The 19,824-nt window shown below is 40.0% G+C and overlaps 1 protein-coding gene and 1 long non-coding RNA gene across 5 annotated transcripts in view; both read right to left on the reverse strand.

Annotated features, from left to right (window-relative positions):
* Window positions 1-19,824, reverse strand: part of LOC308692144 (nectin 1a) — a 47,482-nt gene that overhangs the window by 9,616 nt on the left and 18,042 nt on the right. For 2 of the 4 annotated variants that reach the window (XM_081367908.1, XM_081367905.1), the window contains exons 3-4: window positions 14,973-15,081; window positions 12,068-12,599 (exon numbers count right to left, since the gene is read on the reverse strand). In XM_081367908.1, the coding sequence (XP_081224034.1) occupies window positions 12,395-12,599; window positions 14,973-15,081 (314 nt within the window). In that variant the 3' untranslated portion in view covers window positions 12,068-12,394. Of the gene's footprint in view, window positions 1-12,067; window positions 12,600-14,972; window positions 15,082-19,824 lie in introns of those variants that run through there. The other 2 variants (XM_081367907.1, XM_081367906.1) reach the window with 2 other exon arrangements.
* LOC308692829 lies at window positions 7,083-8,348 on the reverse strand. Its single transcript, XR_014030376.1, has 3 exons — window positions 8,220-8,348; window positions 7,983-8,046; window positions 7,083-7,897 (listed from the first exon to the last, which is right to left on the reverse strand). It is a non-coding gene; the product is annotated as an uncharacterized lncRNA (long non-coding RNA).

The raw sequence follows: 19,824 nt of genomic DNA on the forward strand, positions 1-19,824 counted from the left end.
ATTTTTTATTAATTGTTATCATCTGTGTTATCATGAGTGTATTGCAGTGAGAATGCTTGTTGGTAGACAACACACACTATATGCTTCTGGACATCTGAATTTCCCTTCTGGGGATGAATAAAGGCACCCACCTACCTACCTACCCACTTACCCACCGACCCACCCACATTATCAATATTTGGTTGCTGATCACCTGTATAAAATCTAGTGATAATGGCATTTGTTTTGTATGATTTACAATGACTTATAGCGATCTACTTATTGCTACCCTATGCTTTGGTTGCATTCTGATGGCATTATTAATACATTTGACATGACAAAATGCCTCCAAAGATATATAAGTACAGCGTTGGTTCGACCTTGTTCAGGGCGGTGCTGAAGGCGCCGGCGAAGGTTTGGCACTCTGCCAGCTAGATGCATGAGTGTTTCAACCAGAACAGGTGTTACAATATATTCGGTTCCTGAAATATTTGGTTCCAATGGGTGGAGCTACCATGAATATTCACGAGACCATAGCGTGGGCGGGGCGACAAATACAAGCGAGTGGAACAGAAATTATTAGCGCCTCAGATTGTGTTTTGTCCTAAACTACTCCTAACTGTTCATTTTTCACGAATGACTGAGATTAAGCTTTTTAAATGTCTATTATTGCATGTTTAAATAAATATTTACAAATATAATCTTGTGTTTTGATTCTGTCTCCCAAAGTTGTCTGTAGGCTATTATTAAAATAGCTTTTATATTATAGGATGATAGCTCAAGACAACATAGGCTACTTGGAGTTGCATGTTGTTGCATGCTTTGAATGTTGCTTTACACTCAACTGAAAATCTTTTCTGTTAACTGTCAAAAGTTATCATAAATGTTAAGCTTCAGTTGCTTTAACAGTTGTTTTCTCTAGCAATGCTTTAAAACGTTGGTCAAAGTAAGTGATAATTATTTCAATTGTATTGATGTATAAGGTCCAACTAAAGTAATGTTGTACTCAGTTAGTGCAATGTGTAGTTTTGAATGTACCATTCCAAAGGTAAGTGCACTTAATTGTAATAAAACAGAGACAAAACTCTAGCAAATTGATTAATTTAATTTAGTTTTTTATTTGGCACTGCCAGATTTAAATTTTTCTTTCATTGATATCATGCATGGGAGTACAAAATTAAGGGTGTTTGCATCTAGGGCAAATAAAAACCTCACTGTACGCTTACCTAAAGGATTATTAGGAACACCATACTAATATTTTGTTTGACCCCTTCTGCCTTCAGAACTGCCTTAATTCTACGTGGCATTGATTCAACAAGGTGCTAAAAGCATTCTTTAGAAATGTTGGCCCATATTGATAGGATAGCATCTTGCAGTTGATGGAGATTTGTGGGATGCACATCCAGGGCACGAAGCTCCCGTTCCACCACATCCCAAAGATGCTCTATTGGGTTGAGATCTGGTGACTGTGGGGGCCATTTTAGTACAGTGAACTCATTGTCATGTTCAAGAAACCAATTTGAAATGATTCGAGCTTTGTGACATGCATTATTGCATTATCCTGCTGGAAGTAGCCATCAGAGGATGGGTCCATGGTGGTCATAAAGGGATGGACATGGTCAGAAACAATGCTCAGGTAGGCCTTGGCATTTAAACGATGCCCAATTGGCACAAAGGGGCCTAAAGTGTGCCAAGAAAACATCCCCCACACCATTACACCACCACCACCAGCCTGCACAGTGGTAGCAAGGCATGATGAATCCATGTTCTCATTCTGTTTACGCCAAATTCTGACTCTACCATCTGAATGTCTCAACAGAAATCGAGACTCATCAGACCAGGCAACATTTTTCCAGTCTTCAACTGTCCAATTTTGGTGAGCTCGTGCAAATTGTAGCCTCTTTTTCCTATTTGTAGTGGAGATGAGTGGTACCCGGTGGGGTCTCCTGCTGTTGTAGCCCATCCGCCTCAAGGTTGTGCGTGTTGTGGCTTCACAAATGCTTTGCTGCTTCCCTCGGTTGTAACAAGTGGTTATTTCAGTCAAAGTTGCTCTTCTATCAGCTTGAATCAGTCGGCCCATTCTCCTCTGACCTCTAGCATCAACAAGGCATTTTCGCCCACAGGACTGCCGCATACTGGATGTTTTTCCCTTTTCACACCATTCTTTGTAAACCCTAGAAATGGTTGTGCGTGAAAATCTCAGTAACTGAGCAGATTGTGAAATACTCAGACTGGCCTGCCTGGCACCAACAACCATGCCACGCTCAAAATTGCTTAAATCACCTTTCTTTCCCATTCTGACATTCAGTTTGGAGTTCAGGAGATTGTCTTGACCAGGACCACACCCCTAAATGCATTGAAGCAACTGCCATGTGATTGGTTGATTAGATATTTGCATTAATGAGAAATTGAACAGGTGTTCCTAATAATCCTTTAGGTGAGTGTATAAAAGTAGTATGTTTTGATCATGAAGAGACAGAGAAATCGCTAAGTGTTACTTAACTTACCTCTCATTGTGAAGTTCTGTGCCCTTCTAAGAAGGACATTTTTTTTTTTTTTTTTTTGAAACACCATGAGGAACCTTTCCAGATTTTTTCAATTCATACAAGATTTTAAACATTTCTTTATCTATATTGACAGCCAAAATGACAAATTCAACAAAGATTGGTAGGTTTATTTATATGATTTGTGGTTGAGACTCATTATTCTTTTAAAACATCACCATAGCTAATTAAATGTTGAATGCTTCACAACCTATATGTACTGAACCAATTATTTATTGGCCAAAGCTGTGTACAATAGTAAATTGCACAGAAATAGAGGTCAGAAAAGAAGTTTCTCAGGTTTGGTGGGATATGGACATATAATTAAAAAGTATTCATTTAAAGAATATAATAACAATTTGCTTAAAGTTATATACCTATTCTAAATACTATCTAGACTGTTTAAAATTGATAAACGAAAACATCTGCCTCAACATATTTTTGTGTAAAAATTGAGTTTTTTTAAGCATTCATTCATTAACTCAAAATTACGTTTATAGTAAGATACAGTGTCTTAAAGATGAACTGAACTGAAAAAAATCAACATTGATAACGTGTTGTTTAGGACAATTAAAAGTAAATTACACAATTTTTTTTTTTTAAATATCAATATAGTTTTTTTTAAGCAACACAAAAATTGCGTTTGTTAGTATTAGAACGCTGGCAATTCTGATGACATCACTGGCATGGTAGAACCTGCGAAGGTATATGGCAGCTGCAGCTGCGGGTCCTATACACACGAAAATGAGTCATTTTGGTTACGCGTTTGAGCCTGAGAGGGACAGGCCAGTAGTACCTGACTACCACCACAAGGAGGACGATCAGTTTCAGGCTCCACCTACAGTACAGGATCGTTTGGGGGGAAGTGACTGGTGTGGGTGCGGGCGCTGCCGGAGCATGGACACTGCACCGGAATCAATCTGTTGCAGAGAGGACAACCTGGAACATTTATTTTTGAAATGCGATATGGAATTACACCATATCGCATCGATATAGTTCAAATTTGTGATCCTTGCTCCCCGCGCCTCCTTTTCCACTCTGCATGCGTGTTTAGAGCATGTTATGTTATGAGAGGCGAATCATGACTACTTCAGAAAACCCAGCACAATAGGAACTACCAGGCAGTGACATAAGTGTACGTTGAAATAAAGTCTTTCACCTCAGAAAAACGGACTTTCTTGTCCTGTCAGCCGTTATCCTGTTCTCGTAGCGCACACTCAATTGCACGCGCAAATGCATCGGTGCACGCTGTATCGCCTCACTGTTCCAAGTGCAAAAGAAACTAAGAGCATGCAACGCCGTTACGTTGTAAATTACACGAAATAAAAGTAATGCAGGTATGATACAGATTGTATTTGCAATGTACATAGTCAATTATTAATGGAGCAATAGTGGTTCATGGTGTTATAAGAGGGAAATGTGGTGGGAGGTTGGAGGGCTGTAGCCTGTCTCTCTTTTATTGTTTAAAAAAAACATTATGCATTTTAGTAAATAGAGACTAAAATACTAAAACATGTTTGAGGTACTGTGTGTTTTAGAAAGTCGAGGACGATAAATGGCAAATGTGAGTGGACGAATTCATCCAATGGGATGGCTTGTTAAGTTAACTGCACGCAAAATGTTAAAATCAAAATACTGCACGGCCGCGGCCGGTTACTGCACAGATACCTCTTACTATGGACCTAGCAGCTAACGTTAGTTCTGCGAGTTGAACTCCCTGTATCAACAATGTTTCCTGACACGATGAACATCAGCTAGCTTCAGGGTGAGTAGAGGGACATTGGATTCTGTTTACAAACCTGCTGCGGTTTAGTTAGCTGCTAGTAAACGCATTATTATCAATCTGTGATATCGTCGGAGTCATGATTTATTTATACAGTTTATGGTCGGAGTGGTGGCTAGCTTGTGGAGTTTGACAAAAGTGCTTCCAACGTGTTTAGCTGCTAGCTCTTTCACTAGGTTGGATCGTTTGATATCTAGCTTGGTTTTGTGACTCAATTTCAATGAATGCCGAGTGTGTCAGTCTCAGTTTTGTTGAACGCTATAAAGCCTGGTTTCCTTGTCAAAGTTAGCCTGTGAAAATGTATCACAACCCCAGCTGCCTAGCCCTATACCATTCATTACTACAACGAGGGGCAATAAAGTATGAACCCCTCCCTCCTCCCTCCTCCCTCCTCCCTCGACCTGTTGGTTTCCTCCCTAGACCTGTTGGTTTCTTTTTCCTCAGCCATGTCAGCTACCCTCAGACTATGTACATGCTATGGATGCTCTGCTTGTGTTGGTTAGCAACAGAGTAGCTTACCATGCCAGTGACGTAGTGGAATGCTGAAATCCAACATGGCGGCGCCCGTGTAACAACAACAACATTTTCAACATACCATTTTATCCCTTTTATCAAATTCTGCCATTTTAAAAATTGTACAAATAAATAAAATACATCTGTTATATCACCTTTACTCAAATTTTCAGTTCAGTTCATCTTTAAAATTACATATTTTATTCATATATATCTGTAAAAACAAGAATGTTAGACAAGACATAAACATGGGATCAAGGACGAAATTAATACAGGACGACTAATAATATATTTACTATATTATATACTACTATATTCAAATATGTATTTCCTTAATTTTTTGGTATACCCATGTGTTTCTGTCCACTGTCTCGGCCACTAAGACTGTCTCAGATCTCGCTGTGCTCCCTGTCACAGCCACTGAGACTGTCTCTGATCTCGCTGTGCTCCCTGTCACGACAAATGAGACTGTCTCAGATCTCACTGCGCTCCCTGTCACAGCCACTGAGACTGTCTCTGATCTCGCTGTGCTCCCTGTCACGGCAACTGAGACTATCTCTGATCTCGCTGTGCTCCCTGTCACAGCCACTGAAACTGTCTCTGATCTCGCTGTGCTCCCTGTCACGGCAACTGAGACTGTCTCTGTCCACTGTCTCGGCCACTGAGTCTGTCTCTGATCTCGCTGTGCTCCCTGTCACGGCCACTGAGACTGTCTCTGATCTTGCTGTGCTCCCTGTCACGGCCACTGAGACTGTCTCTGATCTCGCTGTGCTCCCTGTCACGGCAACTGAGACTGTCTCTGTCCACTGTCTCGGCCACTGAGACCGTCTCGGATCTCGCTGTGCTCCCTGTCACGGCCACTGAGACTGTCTCTGATCTCGCTGTGCTCCCTGTCACGGCTACTGAGACTGTCTCTGTCCACTGTCTCGGCCACTGAGTCTGTCTCTGATCTCGCTGTGCTCCCTGTCACGGCCACTGAGACTGTCTCTGATCTCGCTGAGCTCCCTGTCACAGCAACTGAGACTGTCTCTGTCCACTGTCTTGGCCACTGAGTCTGTCTCTGATCTCGCTGTGCTCCCTGTCACAGCCACTGAGACTGTCTCTGATCTTGCTGTGCTCCCTGTCACGACCACTGAGACTGTCTCTGAACTTGCTGTGCTCCCTGTCACAGCCACGGAGGGCGTATCTAAACTCTCTGTGCTCCTTGTCTCTTTTCACCTGGCCCCCACCGTGGTTTCCTACTCCACTGGCTTCACCATGGTCTAGGCATTTACAATGAGAGCGCAACTGTAGTGGTGTTCAGCTTTGCCCTGGTGCTGCTCTATCTGCTCCACCATGGTGGTCTTCTGCTCCATCAGAGCCACCAGTTCCTCCAGCTCTGCCCTGGACCTCTGATCCTCTGGCTCTGTTGTGGCCATTCAATTCTCTGGCTCCATTATATTCAGTAGTCCCTTCAGTAGTTGGAGTAGGCTCCAACGTGGATTTCCATCCCTCCTGCATCGCCATGGTCTTTTAATTTGTAGAGACAGACTCTTTCATGTTCTGTGGCTTAAGCCCACCAACACTCCCCCTTGCATGCTCCACTGCCACCTCCTTCCTGAACTCTGTTCTTGTTGATCATCGCGTATGGTGCCAGTGTTTAAGGTTTACTTTCAGTGTTTACTTTTATTTTGTATTTTTTGTATTTTTATTTTCCATAGTTGCCCTAGTTTGTTACCATAGTGTTTGATTACCCATGTTATCCCGTGTATATATACCCCTATATTTCAGTTCTCTTTCGCCGGCTGTCGTCTTTGTCTTAATGTACAAATCTGTTATGTTTGCGTTTCCCTGTAGGATTATTCTCCTCCTTCTACGTGTGGATTATCTTCTTTCTTAATTTAACAAATGTACTTCTTGCAAATCGATCTTTGCCTCACATATCTTCCCTAGACTGAAGTGCACATTGTGCATAGATCCCACCATCAGAGTACCTTTAAAGCGAAGACATGTTTGAGACATTTTAGAGAAAGAGACATGCCATATCCAGGGAAATGTGATCATTTCTGGTGTCATGATGAACACAAGAACTAAAACTGGATTCATGGACACACAAGGGAGTATGTATAGAGGTTGTAGAGGTTGATGTGCAATTATCCCATCAAAACCCACGCATGTGCAAGAAAAAAATTTTTTGAATAGCTGTCCACTGTAGTGACCTTTGTGTGTAAAAGGGGTAAAACCAAACTGTCCAACCTTAAACTGGACAGATGGCCACCCTATTTAGCATTCATTTGGCAAATATTGCTGTTTACAGGCTCATCAATTTTCAGCTCCTCACATTCTCACCCACATTCTTCTAAAAAGCATTGTGCTGAATTACTACTTGGCCTTGATTTGATGGCTTCTTTAATTTGATTGGCCATCTTAAACATTTTGACATATGTAACACCCACGAGGGCCAAATAAAACAGAGAAAAAAAACAGATTTATCACCAAAGACAATAAGTGGTAGAAAAATACAAAATTCTTTATTAAACAATACCATAAAATTATTCAGGACATAGACTGATTCAGCTGACAGGGGGAACAGTTTCTTGATTTGTCCAACTAGGAATACAAAGAAACCTGAGCTACCTATACAGGGGACACTTCACTGCATTCTGTGAAAACCACAGCAAACCCCCATAAGCCCTTCACTACAAACAGGAGTATGTGATACACGTTCACAATTAGTAAACACACAAACCAACCCACAAGACCTATAAGGGCTCTATTAAATTGTACTCCCAGTTCTCCACCGATCCCAATGGGAAAATACCCCCTGCTGCTTGATCCAGGATAAAGAGCAGCTTACATTAAATACATAATTTAAAGAAAAAAAAGATAAACAAACAATTCCACTAGCCAGCCACAAATCAACCAATACATTAAACAAAAAAAACAAAGAACAACCACACATAAAGCTGGCTAGGAAATTAATTACCACAAGTAAATCAGGGAGCAGTCAATTTCACAACGGTCACACAAAACCAAACAAACATAAGACACAAAAAAAACAATATACGAGAACAGCGACTAGCAATCAACATCCAACACCCTATAACAAAAATAAAATATTTTTCATGAGTGTCAGTCACATCCAAAAAACAAACAAACAATAAATTCAAAATTAATAACCATACCTTTAAGGTGCACAGCCAGACAAATACATGATGGTCCTGAATTTATTCCACCAGGCAAACAGTTCTAAAATGGAATACAATCACCATACCATCATTACAAACTTATACCCACATAATGCATTAATGGATTCAAATACCCTCCAATAAAAACAATTAAATCTATACTGGTGCTGGTGACTGCATCAGTAAAATAAAAACATCCCTTGTAATGGTACACCCAAAAAAATACAGGTTTACCTTCAATTGAGAGAAAGAAATACACCACAGGACACCCAGTCCCACACGGCTCCTAGCCAAACGGCTAACTGGTGCTACAAGGACCCCGGCTGCCTTTCCATATTGCCTGTCCTTTAAATTTGGCCACCCTATCAGCAATCTGTAATGGGATTGGTAGTTGCTTCCCAATCACCCCTCCCCTTCTCCTGCTTACCTTGCTACACATAGATCAATAATAACTAGACAGACTTCAGCAAATGCCCTTTAAATGATTTATGACATATACAACAGTAAGAATAGCATGACCTATTACTTATAGTTATTTTACTTCAATATGATTGGTTGAATCTGTGCAAAGCAAAAAACTGGCAGAACAAATTTAATTGACCCTTCGCTAAGCCACGCCCGAAAACCGCTGCAGGCCAATCATGGCTTAGCAACCGTAACTAGGTGCGGGAGGGCTGGCAAGCTTTCGAGCAATGGAAACATGCTGAAGCGGTGTGCGTATGAATTGTGCAAATCTGATACCCGGTATCCTAAAAGTTTGGACGGGGTGGTGGATTTTGTTCCCTTCCCGAAATCTAAAACCCAAGGGGAGAAATGCCGGGCATCATCTTCATTTATATAGCGCTTTTAACAATGTAGATTGTTCCACTTTACTTTTAATTTCCTATTACATTGATAATAGGAAATTAAAAGTAAAGTGTTTTGGCTTTATAGCAGCTCTAGAATAAAGTTATTGTCCAGCTCGTAGATGATTAGTGTGATTAAAGGCAAGACGGAGGCTCACTGACATAACTTAACGTTACTTAAAAATATATTTCAGCATTTTGTTAATCGACGGCCAACCCGGTGTTAGTTCTAGTAAAAGTAAAAGGTAAAAGGAGGGAACATCAGGGGTCTTGCCGGAGATCTCCAAGGAAAAGGTTGTTATGCAAACTTAATCAGTTCATAACAGTAGTCACTTATGTGACCCACGACGTGTGAGCAGTAACGTCCCGCACTACAAATATAAGCGGGAGAATGTTATCATTGCAAAGTGGTCAGGCTAATGTCTTGTGTTTATTCCACAATACTTATGGATAAGCTGTTTGATTTATAAATATTAGAATATTTTCAAATGTCACTTACCCTGCTGTGCATGAACATAACTGTTCCTCAATTTGTGTGTTTCCCATTTGAATGGTCAGCGTATGAGGCATTGCTGCTTGCGCTGGGACCTAACGTTATAGACTTTAGCTTCAATTTTGATGAAATTATTCTCTATTCGTTTGCATATTATGTCGTGGATATAGCCCTCGATTGCATACTGCAGTCTTGATCTCATAGATTTTCACCTGTTCGCCAAAAATGACTAATTATCTCCTTGGGAATGTCTGAAACCAGTTCATACATACTGTAATAGACATGCCAGGCGCAAAAGCTTGACAGTCGTAGCAACAGTTACTATGGAGGGCGGGGCTTAGTGAAGGGTCAATTACTTCATCTTGTGCTGGTCTGCGACACGCCACGTATTACATCATCACGTTGGAAAGGTCACGAAAAAAAGAACAAAATAATAATAATAAATTAAAACAAAGATGTCAGACGATTTTGAAGTTGGAAGAGAAAATAGCTGTGACCCAATTTAGGGGCTGCATCCTTTGAAGGCCGCGTCCTTCGAAGTGCGTGGCCGATGAATACACAGTTAGTGTCATTTCTACAAATGGTGCAAACTCTGCTAGATTATAGATAAAAGATTCCCATTCCCCTGCCATTCAGTAATCGGCAGTGATCGGCAATCGGCAGATCATGATTTTGGTGATCGGTAATCGGTGATCGGCCCCAAAAATGCTGATCGGAGCATATATATACAGTACTGTGCAAAAGTCTTAGGCATGTTAATATCTCCTCCTCTTTATTCCTCCTCTTTCTTAGAAGATCTCAGTGACTGGCAGCCGTCGACTGAGTCAGCCCTGCAAACCTGTTGGTGGACAGTGGAAATATGCACTGATCCCAGATGATGTCCCTCCATGCAGAGGCTTTACCAACGTCTCTATTGTGCAGCTCATCCAGGATCTCCTGCTCAGCTCAATAACAGTCTACAGAAAAATATTTTCTTACAATCTGTTTTATGTCTACTGTTAATTTAAACTTTTATTTTGTTTTTCGTATTTTAAATGTAACTTATCTTGTAAATAGTTGTAAAAAGTACTGTAAGTAAAAATGTATAGAACAATTTATTTTCTATCAAATGTACAAATTCATTGACAAGAAAATTACAGAATAATTTCTAATTTCAAGTCATAACTTGCATTACAAAAACAATGCACATAAAATATTTTTTTGTTTCATTTACAAACTATAACTCACATAAAAATAATGCATACGATTTTTTAATTAACAAATTCTAATTCACATAAGCAAAAGTGTATTTAATCTGTCAAGAAGAGAAAACAATCTGTGCGTTCTCTCCTCTCCTGTGATCTCCTCTCCTCTGTCTCTCTCTGAAACTTGATGTCCTCACTCGCCCAAGGGAGCTGCAGTTTGCTTACAAGGCAAACAGATCGACAGATGATGCGATTTCAACTGTTCTAGAGCATCAAGGACAGACCAACACCAATGCCAGGATTCTCATTGTTGATTACAGTTCAGCCTTTAACACTATAGTTTCATACAAACTAATTACGAAACTACACCATCTGAGGCTAGATGCACACACATGCAACTGGATTTTGGTCTTTTTAATGGACCAAACACAGACAGTAAGGCTGGGAAAACACACCTCATCCACCCTGTCCCTGTGTACCGGAGCACCGCAGGGTTGTGTTCATAGCCCACAGTCTTTTCACACATGACTGTGTTGCTACTAACCCCACAAACCATATTGTCAAGTTTGAGGATGACACTACTGTCATTAGACTGATACCAAACAACAGTGAAACAGCATACAGACAAAAGGTACAGAGATTGCACACACACATGGTGTGATGGCCTGCTGGTGAACTTCTACCACAGTGCCATCGAAAGTATAATGACATCATGGTGTAGTAACTGTAATCAGGCTGACAGGAAAATGCTGCAAAGTATTGTAAGTACAGCACAGTATACCATTGGGACCCAATTACGAGACTTAACGGACTTAATGTACACCTCACTTTGCTTGCCGAGAGCTCGAAACATCATAAAAGACCCATCTCATCCAAGCCATCACCTGTTTAACCTTCTGCCATCTGGGAAGAGATACAGGAATATCACTGCTTGGACTTCAAGGAAGAAAAATTGTTTCTTTCCCAGGGCTGTGACAATACTGAACACCACTTCTGCAACCCATAATCCCTCACACCTGCAATAACCTCAGAGAGTAACATGCTAATCACATCATTGTATATTGATGCTCTTTTTCATTCCATGTTTACTTATCTAATTTTATGTTATTTAATCCTATCTTATGTTATTTAGTTTCATTTTATGTTAACCCCATGTGTAGGTATTGTTTTATAATATTTCTTGTTTGATGAGCATGGTGACTTTTTGTAATCGTGTTGTTTACAATGACAATAAAGCTCTATTCTATTCCATTCCATTCCTCAATATGTTACGAGACTGACTTTTATATTTTTGATATTATCTAGCCAGCATCTCCTCACCAAAAAGTGAAAGTTCCTCACCTTCACTCAGTGTTTGTCCAGTCTTGTTTGAGTTAGTGTTTGTGAATGTGAATGTGAAGCAACTATCTTCTGTTATTTTGCCTGTTAGATTGTTATTAAACCCTGCATTTGAACTATATCCTGATCTTCATCTGTCTGTCTGCAACCTTACTAACAACAACAATGGGGTCCAAAGTCTAAGACCATTTTGGAAAAAAATAAAACAAGGAAAAGTCAAGGTCAACTTGAAGAAAGTTTATTTTAAGATTCTTAAATTAAGCACAATTTCTTGGTCACTAAACAAATTAATAAATTAATATATTGTTTTTCTAACCAGATATTATAATTATGGTAAATGTTTTATTATATCCATGATGAAGTTTAATCCAAATTACATCCAGGTTGAAGGACTCAAAGCTCAGAATGGGCTTTTGTCTTTTCTCCTAGAAAAGAGATAGTCCATGATCAATACTGTAGTCTAAACAAACTGCTGTATCTTCTTTCAAAACATGCACTCTCAAAAATAAAATAAAATGTGTGTGTTATGTCAGACATTCCACATTACCATCATCTCAATCTCTTTGATAAACTTTGTTTTTGTAAAGTAAGCAAAAGGAATTCACCTTTTTGCCAGTAGAGTGAGCCGATTCCTGCACCATACTCGTTCGAAGCCTCACAGATATACAGGCCATTGAGGTCAGATGTCAGTTTCAAGAAGAAGAGTTTATTTCCTTCTGTTTTAATGGCATCATTGGGGATAATCTGGTGTGTGCTGCTCAATTAAAAAGAATATGAAATCAGTTTAGTTCAGCCTGCTGGTTTTTAGACCGTAGGATGAAAATGCATGCTGCCATCTGAATGCTTTGCAATTTACAAAACCCGGCAAAAGACTGAGTGAAATATTAGGGCCTGTTGTCAGGTCACTCCAGGGCCGGCCCGAGGCATAAGCGAACTAAGCGGCTGCTTGGGGCCCCCTCGCCACCAGGGGGCCCCCGAAGCGAGTTTTTTTTTTTTTTTTTTTTTTTTTTTTTTTACATATTAATTAACTTAAACAAAAGACATAAAGGAATGAATGGATTAATAATTCAAGACAAGAAAATTCTGATTTCATGATCAGTACTGCCTACAACTGGTGCTGTGACTGCCAGTGTTTGAGTCATGCGCATAACCTTGCGTGCACAGACAATTCGTGCGAAAAGTCACGGTAATGTTAAGCCATGTCACAAAAATTTGATTTGATCAATGATTTATCCTTTAAGTTTAATGATATTCAGAACAGAACAAGGGTAAAAAATAACTATAAACAAGCCAAAACGAATTAATTTAAAGCGAAAGTGAAAGCGGCGTTGGGCTCACGTAGGCTATCTCTCTCATTAGAATCAAAATGTTTCAACATTCGCGATGGATTTGGATGGCAAACTATTCTTTATTATAGGCTTCTTTGTACTTCACCCACGTTCCAATATCGAAGAAAAAAATAATTCTCTTCACATGCGCAAAAATGAGCTTGAAATCCAATCGAGGGAAAAAATCATTCTCTTCACATGCGCAAAAATGAGCTTGAAATCCAATCGAGGGAAAAAATCATTCTCTTCACATGCGCAAAAATGTGCTTGGAAACATCACAGTGGAGTGGTGCTTACGCTGCGCAGCGCTGAATGGTACGAATTAGGCTACTACTGACTATTTAAACAGAGCAGTGTAATTTTTATATGTTAGGTTGACTATTTTTTTTATTATATTTTATTTACGGCTATAACGAACAGGCTGCGATATCATTGCAATGCTATGTTGTGTGTCTCTGTGTGTGTGTGTGTGTGTGTGTGTGTGTGTGTGTGAGGCGCGGTCACTCTCAGCACTTTTTTTGCAGAAGCAAATTGTGCCTAGATATCCACTAGCATCCAAATGATTGGATCCAATTCCTTTCCCCATTTAACCAATTTTCTGTTACTATATTTATTACCATGCATTACTGTACATGTTAGAGATGCTCAAGGATCTACAGAGTCACAGAGACAATGTGTGATGCAGAATGAATCAACTTTAATAAACACATGAAGAGAAAATAACTTTAATGCGAAATAATGAATAAAAGGAAAAGAGGGCTTAAATACACAGAGGAAGATCATTAACAGAACATATAACAGGTGAGAACTAATTGGTAATTATAGCAACTAATAATGAACTAAAACTCGAGCAAAAAGTGACAGGTAAAACGACACAGAACATGATTGTGACATACAGTTGTTACACATAGCAGCATCTGCTAAATGTTGAATTTATAGAGCAATCATTACATAGAATTTTGTTTTTGTTTTTTATTTATAACTGAATTTGTAGATTTTTTTTTTAAGAACACCTGACAGTTTAACTGCTCAAACTGATAAAATGGGATTCATGAGCAACTATCACAAAAAAAAGGGGGATCGTGGATCATCAAGGACACAGCAGAGTCAAAACCTTTGAACTTGATCATTTAAGTAAATTCAGTCATTATCTTTATTTTTTTAATTACTATTTTGCAGATTCTCCCAGGTGTATGTTAACTTATGACCACAGATTTGCATATTAAAGGCTAACATATTGTATGTTAAGTTTCGTTCTTTAAGGGTGCATTTACACAATACCGTTTTAAATAAAAACTGAAAATCTTTTTATGTATTTTGGATATTTATTTAAATGACATTTTGGGGGTCTTAAAATGCACACTTTTGAAAACAGGGTTTAAAGTGCAAGCTTTGCCATCTCTGTGTAAACTGCACATTTGTAAAAAAAAAAAAAAAAAAAAAAAAAGTTTTTTTAAACTTGATTTTTCAGGTCAACAACAACTTAGATCCGTTTCATAAAAAATATAGAAGAAAAACAATATTATGCCAACATACCGGATTTTTTCCTCTATTTTTCACCAATTAAAATTAATTTACCCCAATATTGGATCAAATTTTGATATTTAATCCCATTAGAATGAAATCTAGTTATGATCTTTTAGCTCTCCTTTTACCTTTTTTTTTACCTTAATATGACAATACATTATGGTAAATGCAGTACATGACAGAACTTTTTTTTTTTTTTTGAGGTGTTGATAATTAACGATATTAATAATATTTGAGTCACGTCTACTTGAATATTATATTATATTTCCTACCTGTGCCATCTGAAGTGTGTAGCTGGAGGATTGGCATCTGCCTCACACTGATACACTTCAGTATTAGAGAGATTTTGGAAAGGTTTCACAAAGACCAGCTGAGGGCGATCTTTAAAACACACAAACACAAAACATATGACTGCAAAGTTCTCGCAACCAGTCCAGCTAAACAAATTCCTGTATACATGTGTGCAATCAGTTCAAATGACAGATCAACTGACCAATCAACAACCAATTAATGAATCAAATAATAAATGTGTGAACTGGAAAAAAAGAAACGTGCCGTGTCTAAAAATTAAATTCAAATTTCTCCTGGTTTGAAAGTTGTTGGAAACAGTCGGGATAATGTAAGTACACAACTAAAAAAAATATATAAGGTAGATATAGTGATTTTTGCTAATTTTAAAGCAAAAAAAGTTACATATTGTGCCTTTAAGGTGAAAGAGAGTATTACTTATGCTGAAGCCATTAAAAAAGTTGACAAAGAAAACCAAGCAAAATCAAGGGTTTAAGTAGGTATGGCCCCTGTAGGTTTACCCTCTAGTCGAGTTCAAACGACTCAGAAATGCTGTAAAAAACTGAAGATACTTTTAATTGTGGATAAGAAAAATGTCATTTTCAATTTCAATTGGCTTTTATGGTGGAAGTGGTTAATTGCTCAGGCCAAGTGGCAAGACGAATTGATAGAATTAAAATTATTAAAAAAGCAGTGGAAAAGTATTTAGAGATTCATGATTTGTCAGTGGATTCCATTCATAACATGGTACTAGGGGTATCTGATAGTCAAGCACCATGTGGCAGTTAATAATGACTTTATCTATTCTACAGTGGAATGCCAGGAGTTGAATTGCTAATGGTCAGGAATTAAAACACTTTATCGAGGAACAAGATGTTAAACCAAACATTATCTGTATACAGGAAACCTGGTTAAAACCATCACTTGTGTGTGACAGTGACACATTCACACATATGTGTCACTGTTGTGTTCTGTTTAGTTTGTTTTTTCATCGGACTTGTCTTCTCTGTTATCATTAGTTCATCTTCATCCCCTGTGCCTTGTCAATCACCTTCATCAACTGTGTTCTGTTAATTAGTGTTCATCTGTGTCACCTGGTTTATGTTCATCAGTGTCTGTATTTAGTTCCCTCTGTTCAGTCAGTCTTTGTTGGTTCTAATGTCTGGGTCATGTTGTATTTGGTGTGAGTGTATCTTACCTGCCTGTTTGTAACCTGTTATATTTGTAAGTAAAACTTTGCATTGGAGCTTTCTGCCTTCATTGTCTTTTTCAACCTACACCACACCCTCAGGGGCGTGTCTAGAGTATTTTCAGTGGGGGGGCCATGCTGGGGCACTGCCTCCAAACGGGGTGGCCGCCAGTGACCAAAAAAAAAAAAAAAAGCTAAACTCTACAGTATATTACGTAAATCCTATTGATATTATTATGGTTTTTTTTTAACTTGAATAAAGTTACTTGTAAACAAATGTAGTAATAAAGCACATTTTTGATTAATTTAGTTTTTTGTCATCCCTGTATATATCCATTAAGTTAAATTTGACAGCCAGTGTTTATTATTTTTAGTGTTTCCATAAAACTAACAAGTTTATAAAATAAAAGCAATTTTAATAATGAGCCATTTTAAAACCCCAGAAGCAGGAACGATGTCAATTAGTTTCTTTTAATAAGTAGTTTATTTATTACACAATAAGTGTATTGTGATTGTCACTAACATTTTAGTAACTAAACTGAATTTTATTAGGTTTAGTGACATGTTACAATGTTTACATGGTACAATTTTTAGTAAGCTACGCTTTTTAATTATTTCAATTCAACTATTGTGATTTGATTTAATATTGACTCATTTGCATAAATATTAGGTAGGCTACACAAGATTATTTTTTCTCAAGAAAAAAACTACTCACCTAATGCTGTAAACATACAGAGAGCCCTGTCAGCTGGTAGTAGGTTATTATTTAAGGTTAAAAATAACTCAAATTAAATATAATGCATTTTTTATTATAATAACAACTTTATTTAATGATACAAGTAAAAATATAACAAATATGTAGAACACATATTTAGCTTAATACTCTCTATAGCTATTTTTTCTTGCCAACTATGTGCTATAGCCTATATTATGTTCATTAAATGGCTTTCCTGAAATGTGATATAATTGTTCTCCAGCTATGTTATTGACCTCTTCACACTGATGAAAAACACTGATTGATCGATATTTTGTATGAGGAATATACATTTCGGTAAGTTGTACTGTATCTTTCAGTGTTCATGCATGTTTTTTTACTATTAGCTAGTAGAGATGATCGGTTCACGTGCGCTAGGGATCTGTCACGTCACATTTACAAGCGCCAAAACGGTATATTTATTGTTTGAATTTCGTAATAAATTGCGTCTGTCTCACGGTGAATGCGTGAGAGTTGGCAGCTCTAGCAGAAAGAGAGGAAAACAGTCGAAAAAGAAAGAAGGCAGACCTCAACTAAAACAGCTGGAACTTCTGAAACTAAAACTTCTGTTTCGGTGGTGACTGGCAGCTCTGTTTGGTGTCTTGACTTCACACTCTTGATTGATAAAGTAAAAGTCCAAGTCCGCGACGACCGTTGTTTCTCTGGCGCTGCACATCTTTGAATCGCGAACTTCAGTAGAGTCTATAAACTGATTGGCCATAAAATGAACCAATCACAAGACATCGATAGGGGGGGGGGGCACCTGGGGTGGCCAATCGAATTTCAGGGGGGGCCGGTGCCCCCCCTGGCCACCACGTAGACCCGCCCCTGCACACCCTGACAGAAGAACGGACCAATTAATATGGAGGACTGTCTATACCAAGACGGTCGCTCGCTGGAAGATTATGTGGAGGTTTACCTCAACCTTTATCAGGATGCGAGCTGGGATGAAGAAGCTCTCAAATAGCAGTTCTGGAGTGGGATGGACGATCTACTCGCCCAGATGCTGCTGTTAGGCGACGTTCACCTGCCGTTCGTCGAGTTCATTGACCGCACCTTGTGGGTATGTGCATCCTCTCTCACCTGTTTCTGTCCCCCAAGAAGTTGACTTGATTGACTTTCTCAGTGCCTTCTCCTCATGTCTTGCCCGCCGAGCCTGCGCTTCACGTCAGTCCTGCCGAGCTGCACTTCACGTCAGTCCTGCCAAGCCTGAGCATCACGTCATGCCCGCCGAGCTAGAGACTGTTAACGGCACACACACAGCACTTCCTTTGCCGCTGGTTCCATCCAGCCCTGAGCTCCCTTCGCCGCTGGTCCCGTCAAGCCCTGAGCTCCTTTCGCGGAGCTCCCTTCGCCGCTGGTTCCGCCCAGCCCAGAGCTCCCTTCGCCGCTGGTTCCACCCAGCCCAGAGCTCCCTTCGCCGCTGGTTCCACCCAGCCCAGAGCTCCCTTCGCCGCTGGTTCCACCCAGCCCAGAGCCTTCACCGCTGGTTCCACCCAGCCCAGAGCCTTCATAGCTGGTTCCGTCCAGCCCAGAGACTTTTTTTGCCGCTGGTCCTGTCCAGCCCAGAGACTATTTCACCGCTGGATTCACCCAGCCCAGAGCCTTCTTCACTGCTGGTCCCGTCCAGCCCAGATACTTTTTTGCCGCTGGTTCCGCCCAGCCCTGAGCCTGTCACCACCCCTGAGCCTGAACTCCCACCCAGCCTCCCTCTCCCTCCTCCTCCCATCTGCCTCTTCTCTACCTTTACTCCTCCACTGCTTGTCAGCCCCTCTGTTCCTCTATCCACCTTTGAAGAGGTGGAGTCGCCGTGGGTCTGCCTACCCTGGTGGAGTTGGTGGATCCCCCGGTCTCCGCCTCCAACCTCCTCTACTTGGACTCTGCTTCAGCCTGTCAGTACATTACCTCCACCGTGGCTCTAACCTCCATCACCTCCGCCGTGGCCCATCAGCCCACCAGCTCCACCTGGCTCCCTCCTCCCCCCGGTTTCGCCTGGGTCATTCCTCGCCGTGCCCTCGCCTCGGGATTCCTTTCCTCTGGCTTTGCGTCGTCCATCCATCCCTCTAGCTCTGTTGGGCTCCTCACTCCCTCCTTCACCTTGGTCCTCGGTCACTCAGCCTCCGCCGTGGTCTTCCGGATCCCCGCCTGAGCCTCGGTCGCCGGAGGTTAATTAGCTAATTGTTAGTGTTCATCTGTGTCACCTGGTTTGTTCATCAGTGTCTGTATTTAGTTCCCTCTGTTCAGTCAGTCTTTGTCGGTTCTAATGTCTGGTAATGTCTGAGTCATGTTGTATTTGGTGTGAGTGTAGCCTACCTGCCTGTTTGTAACCTGTTATATTTGTAAGTAAAACTTTGCATTGGAGCTTTCTGCCTTCATCGTCTTTTTCAACCTACACCACACCCTGACAATATGGATACACTATACGTAAAGACAGGGATACTGCAGGAGGTGGAATGGCCACATTTATTCAGCAGGGGATTAATTACAGAACTTTAAATATAGATAAAGAGATTGAAGTAGTCCTAGTTGAGATTTAGGTACGTAAAACTAAGATAAAAAAAATCTTGAGAGATGCTAGATGGTATGTGTGAGGGAGGAAATGGAAAGCTCATATGTGGAGATTTTAATGCACATACCACTATGTGGGGAGGTACTAAGATGAAAATTGGCGCACTATTGAGGAGTTTATGGATGATTAAAAGTTGGTTTGTTTAAATGATGGAAGGAACACTAGGTTTGATGCATCTCATGGAAAAGAGTGAGCAATAGATCTCACAATAGAATCAGATCAGATAGCAGGGGAAGTGAGTGGGAGGTTACTGAAAATTATCTTGGCAGTGATCACTAGTATTTGGTTAAGTATTAGAAATCAAAATGTGTGCCTTAAAGAGAA

This window comes from Scardinius erythrophthalmus (genome assembly GCF_964197995.2).
Source record: "Scardinius erythrophthalmus genome assembly, chromosome: 6".
Lineage (NCBI taxonomy): Eukaryota > Metazoa > Chordata > Actinopteri > Cypriniformes > Leuciscidae > Scardinius > Scardinius erythrophthalmus.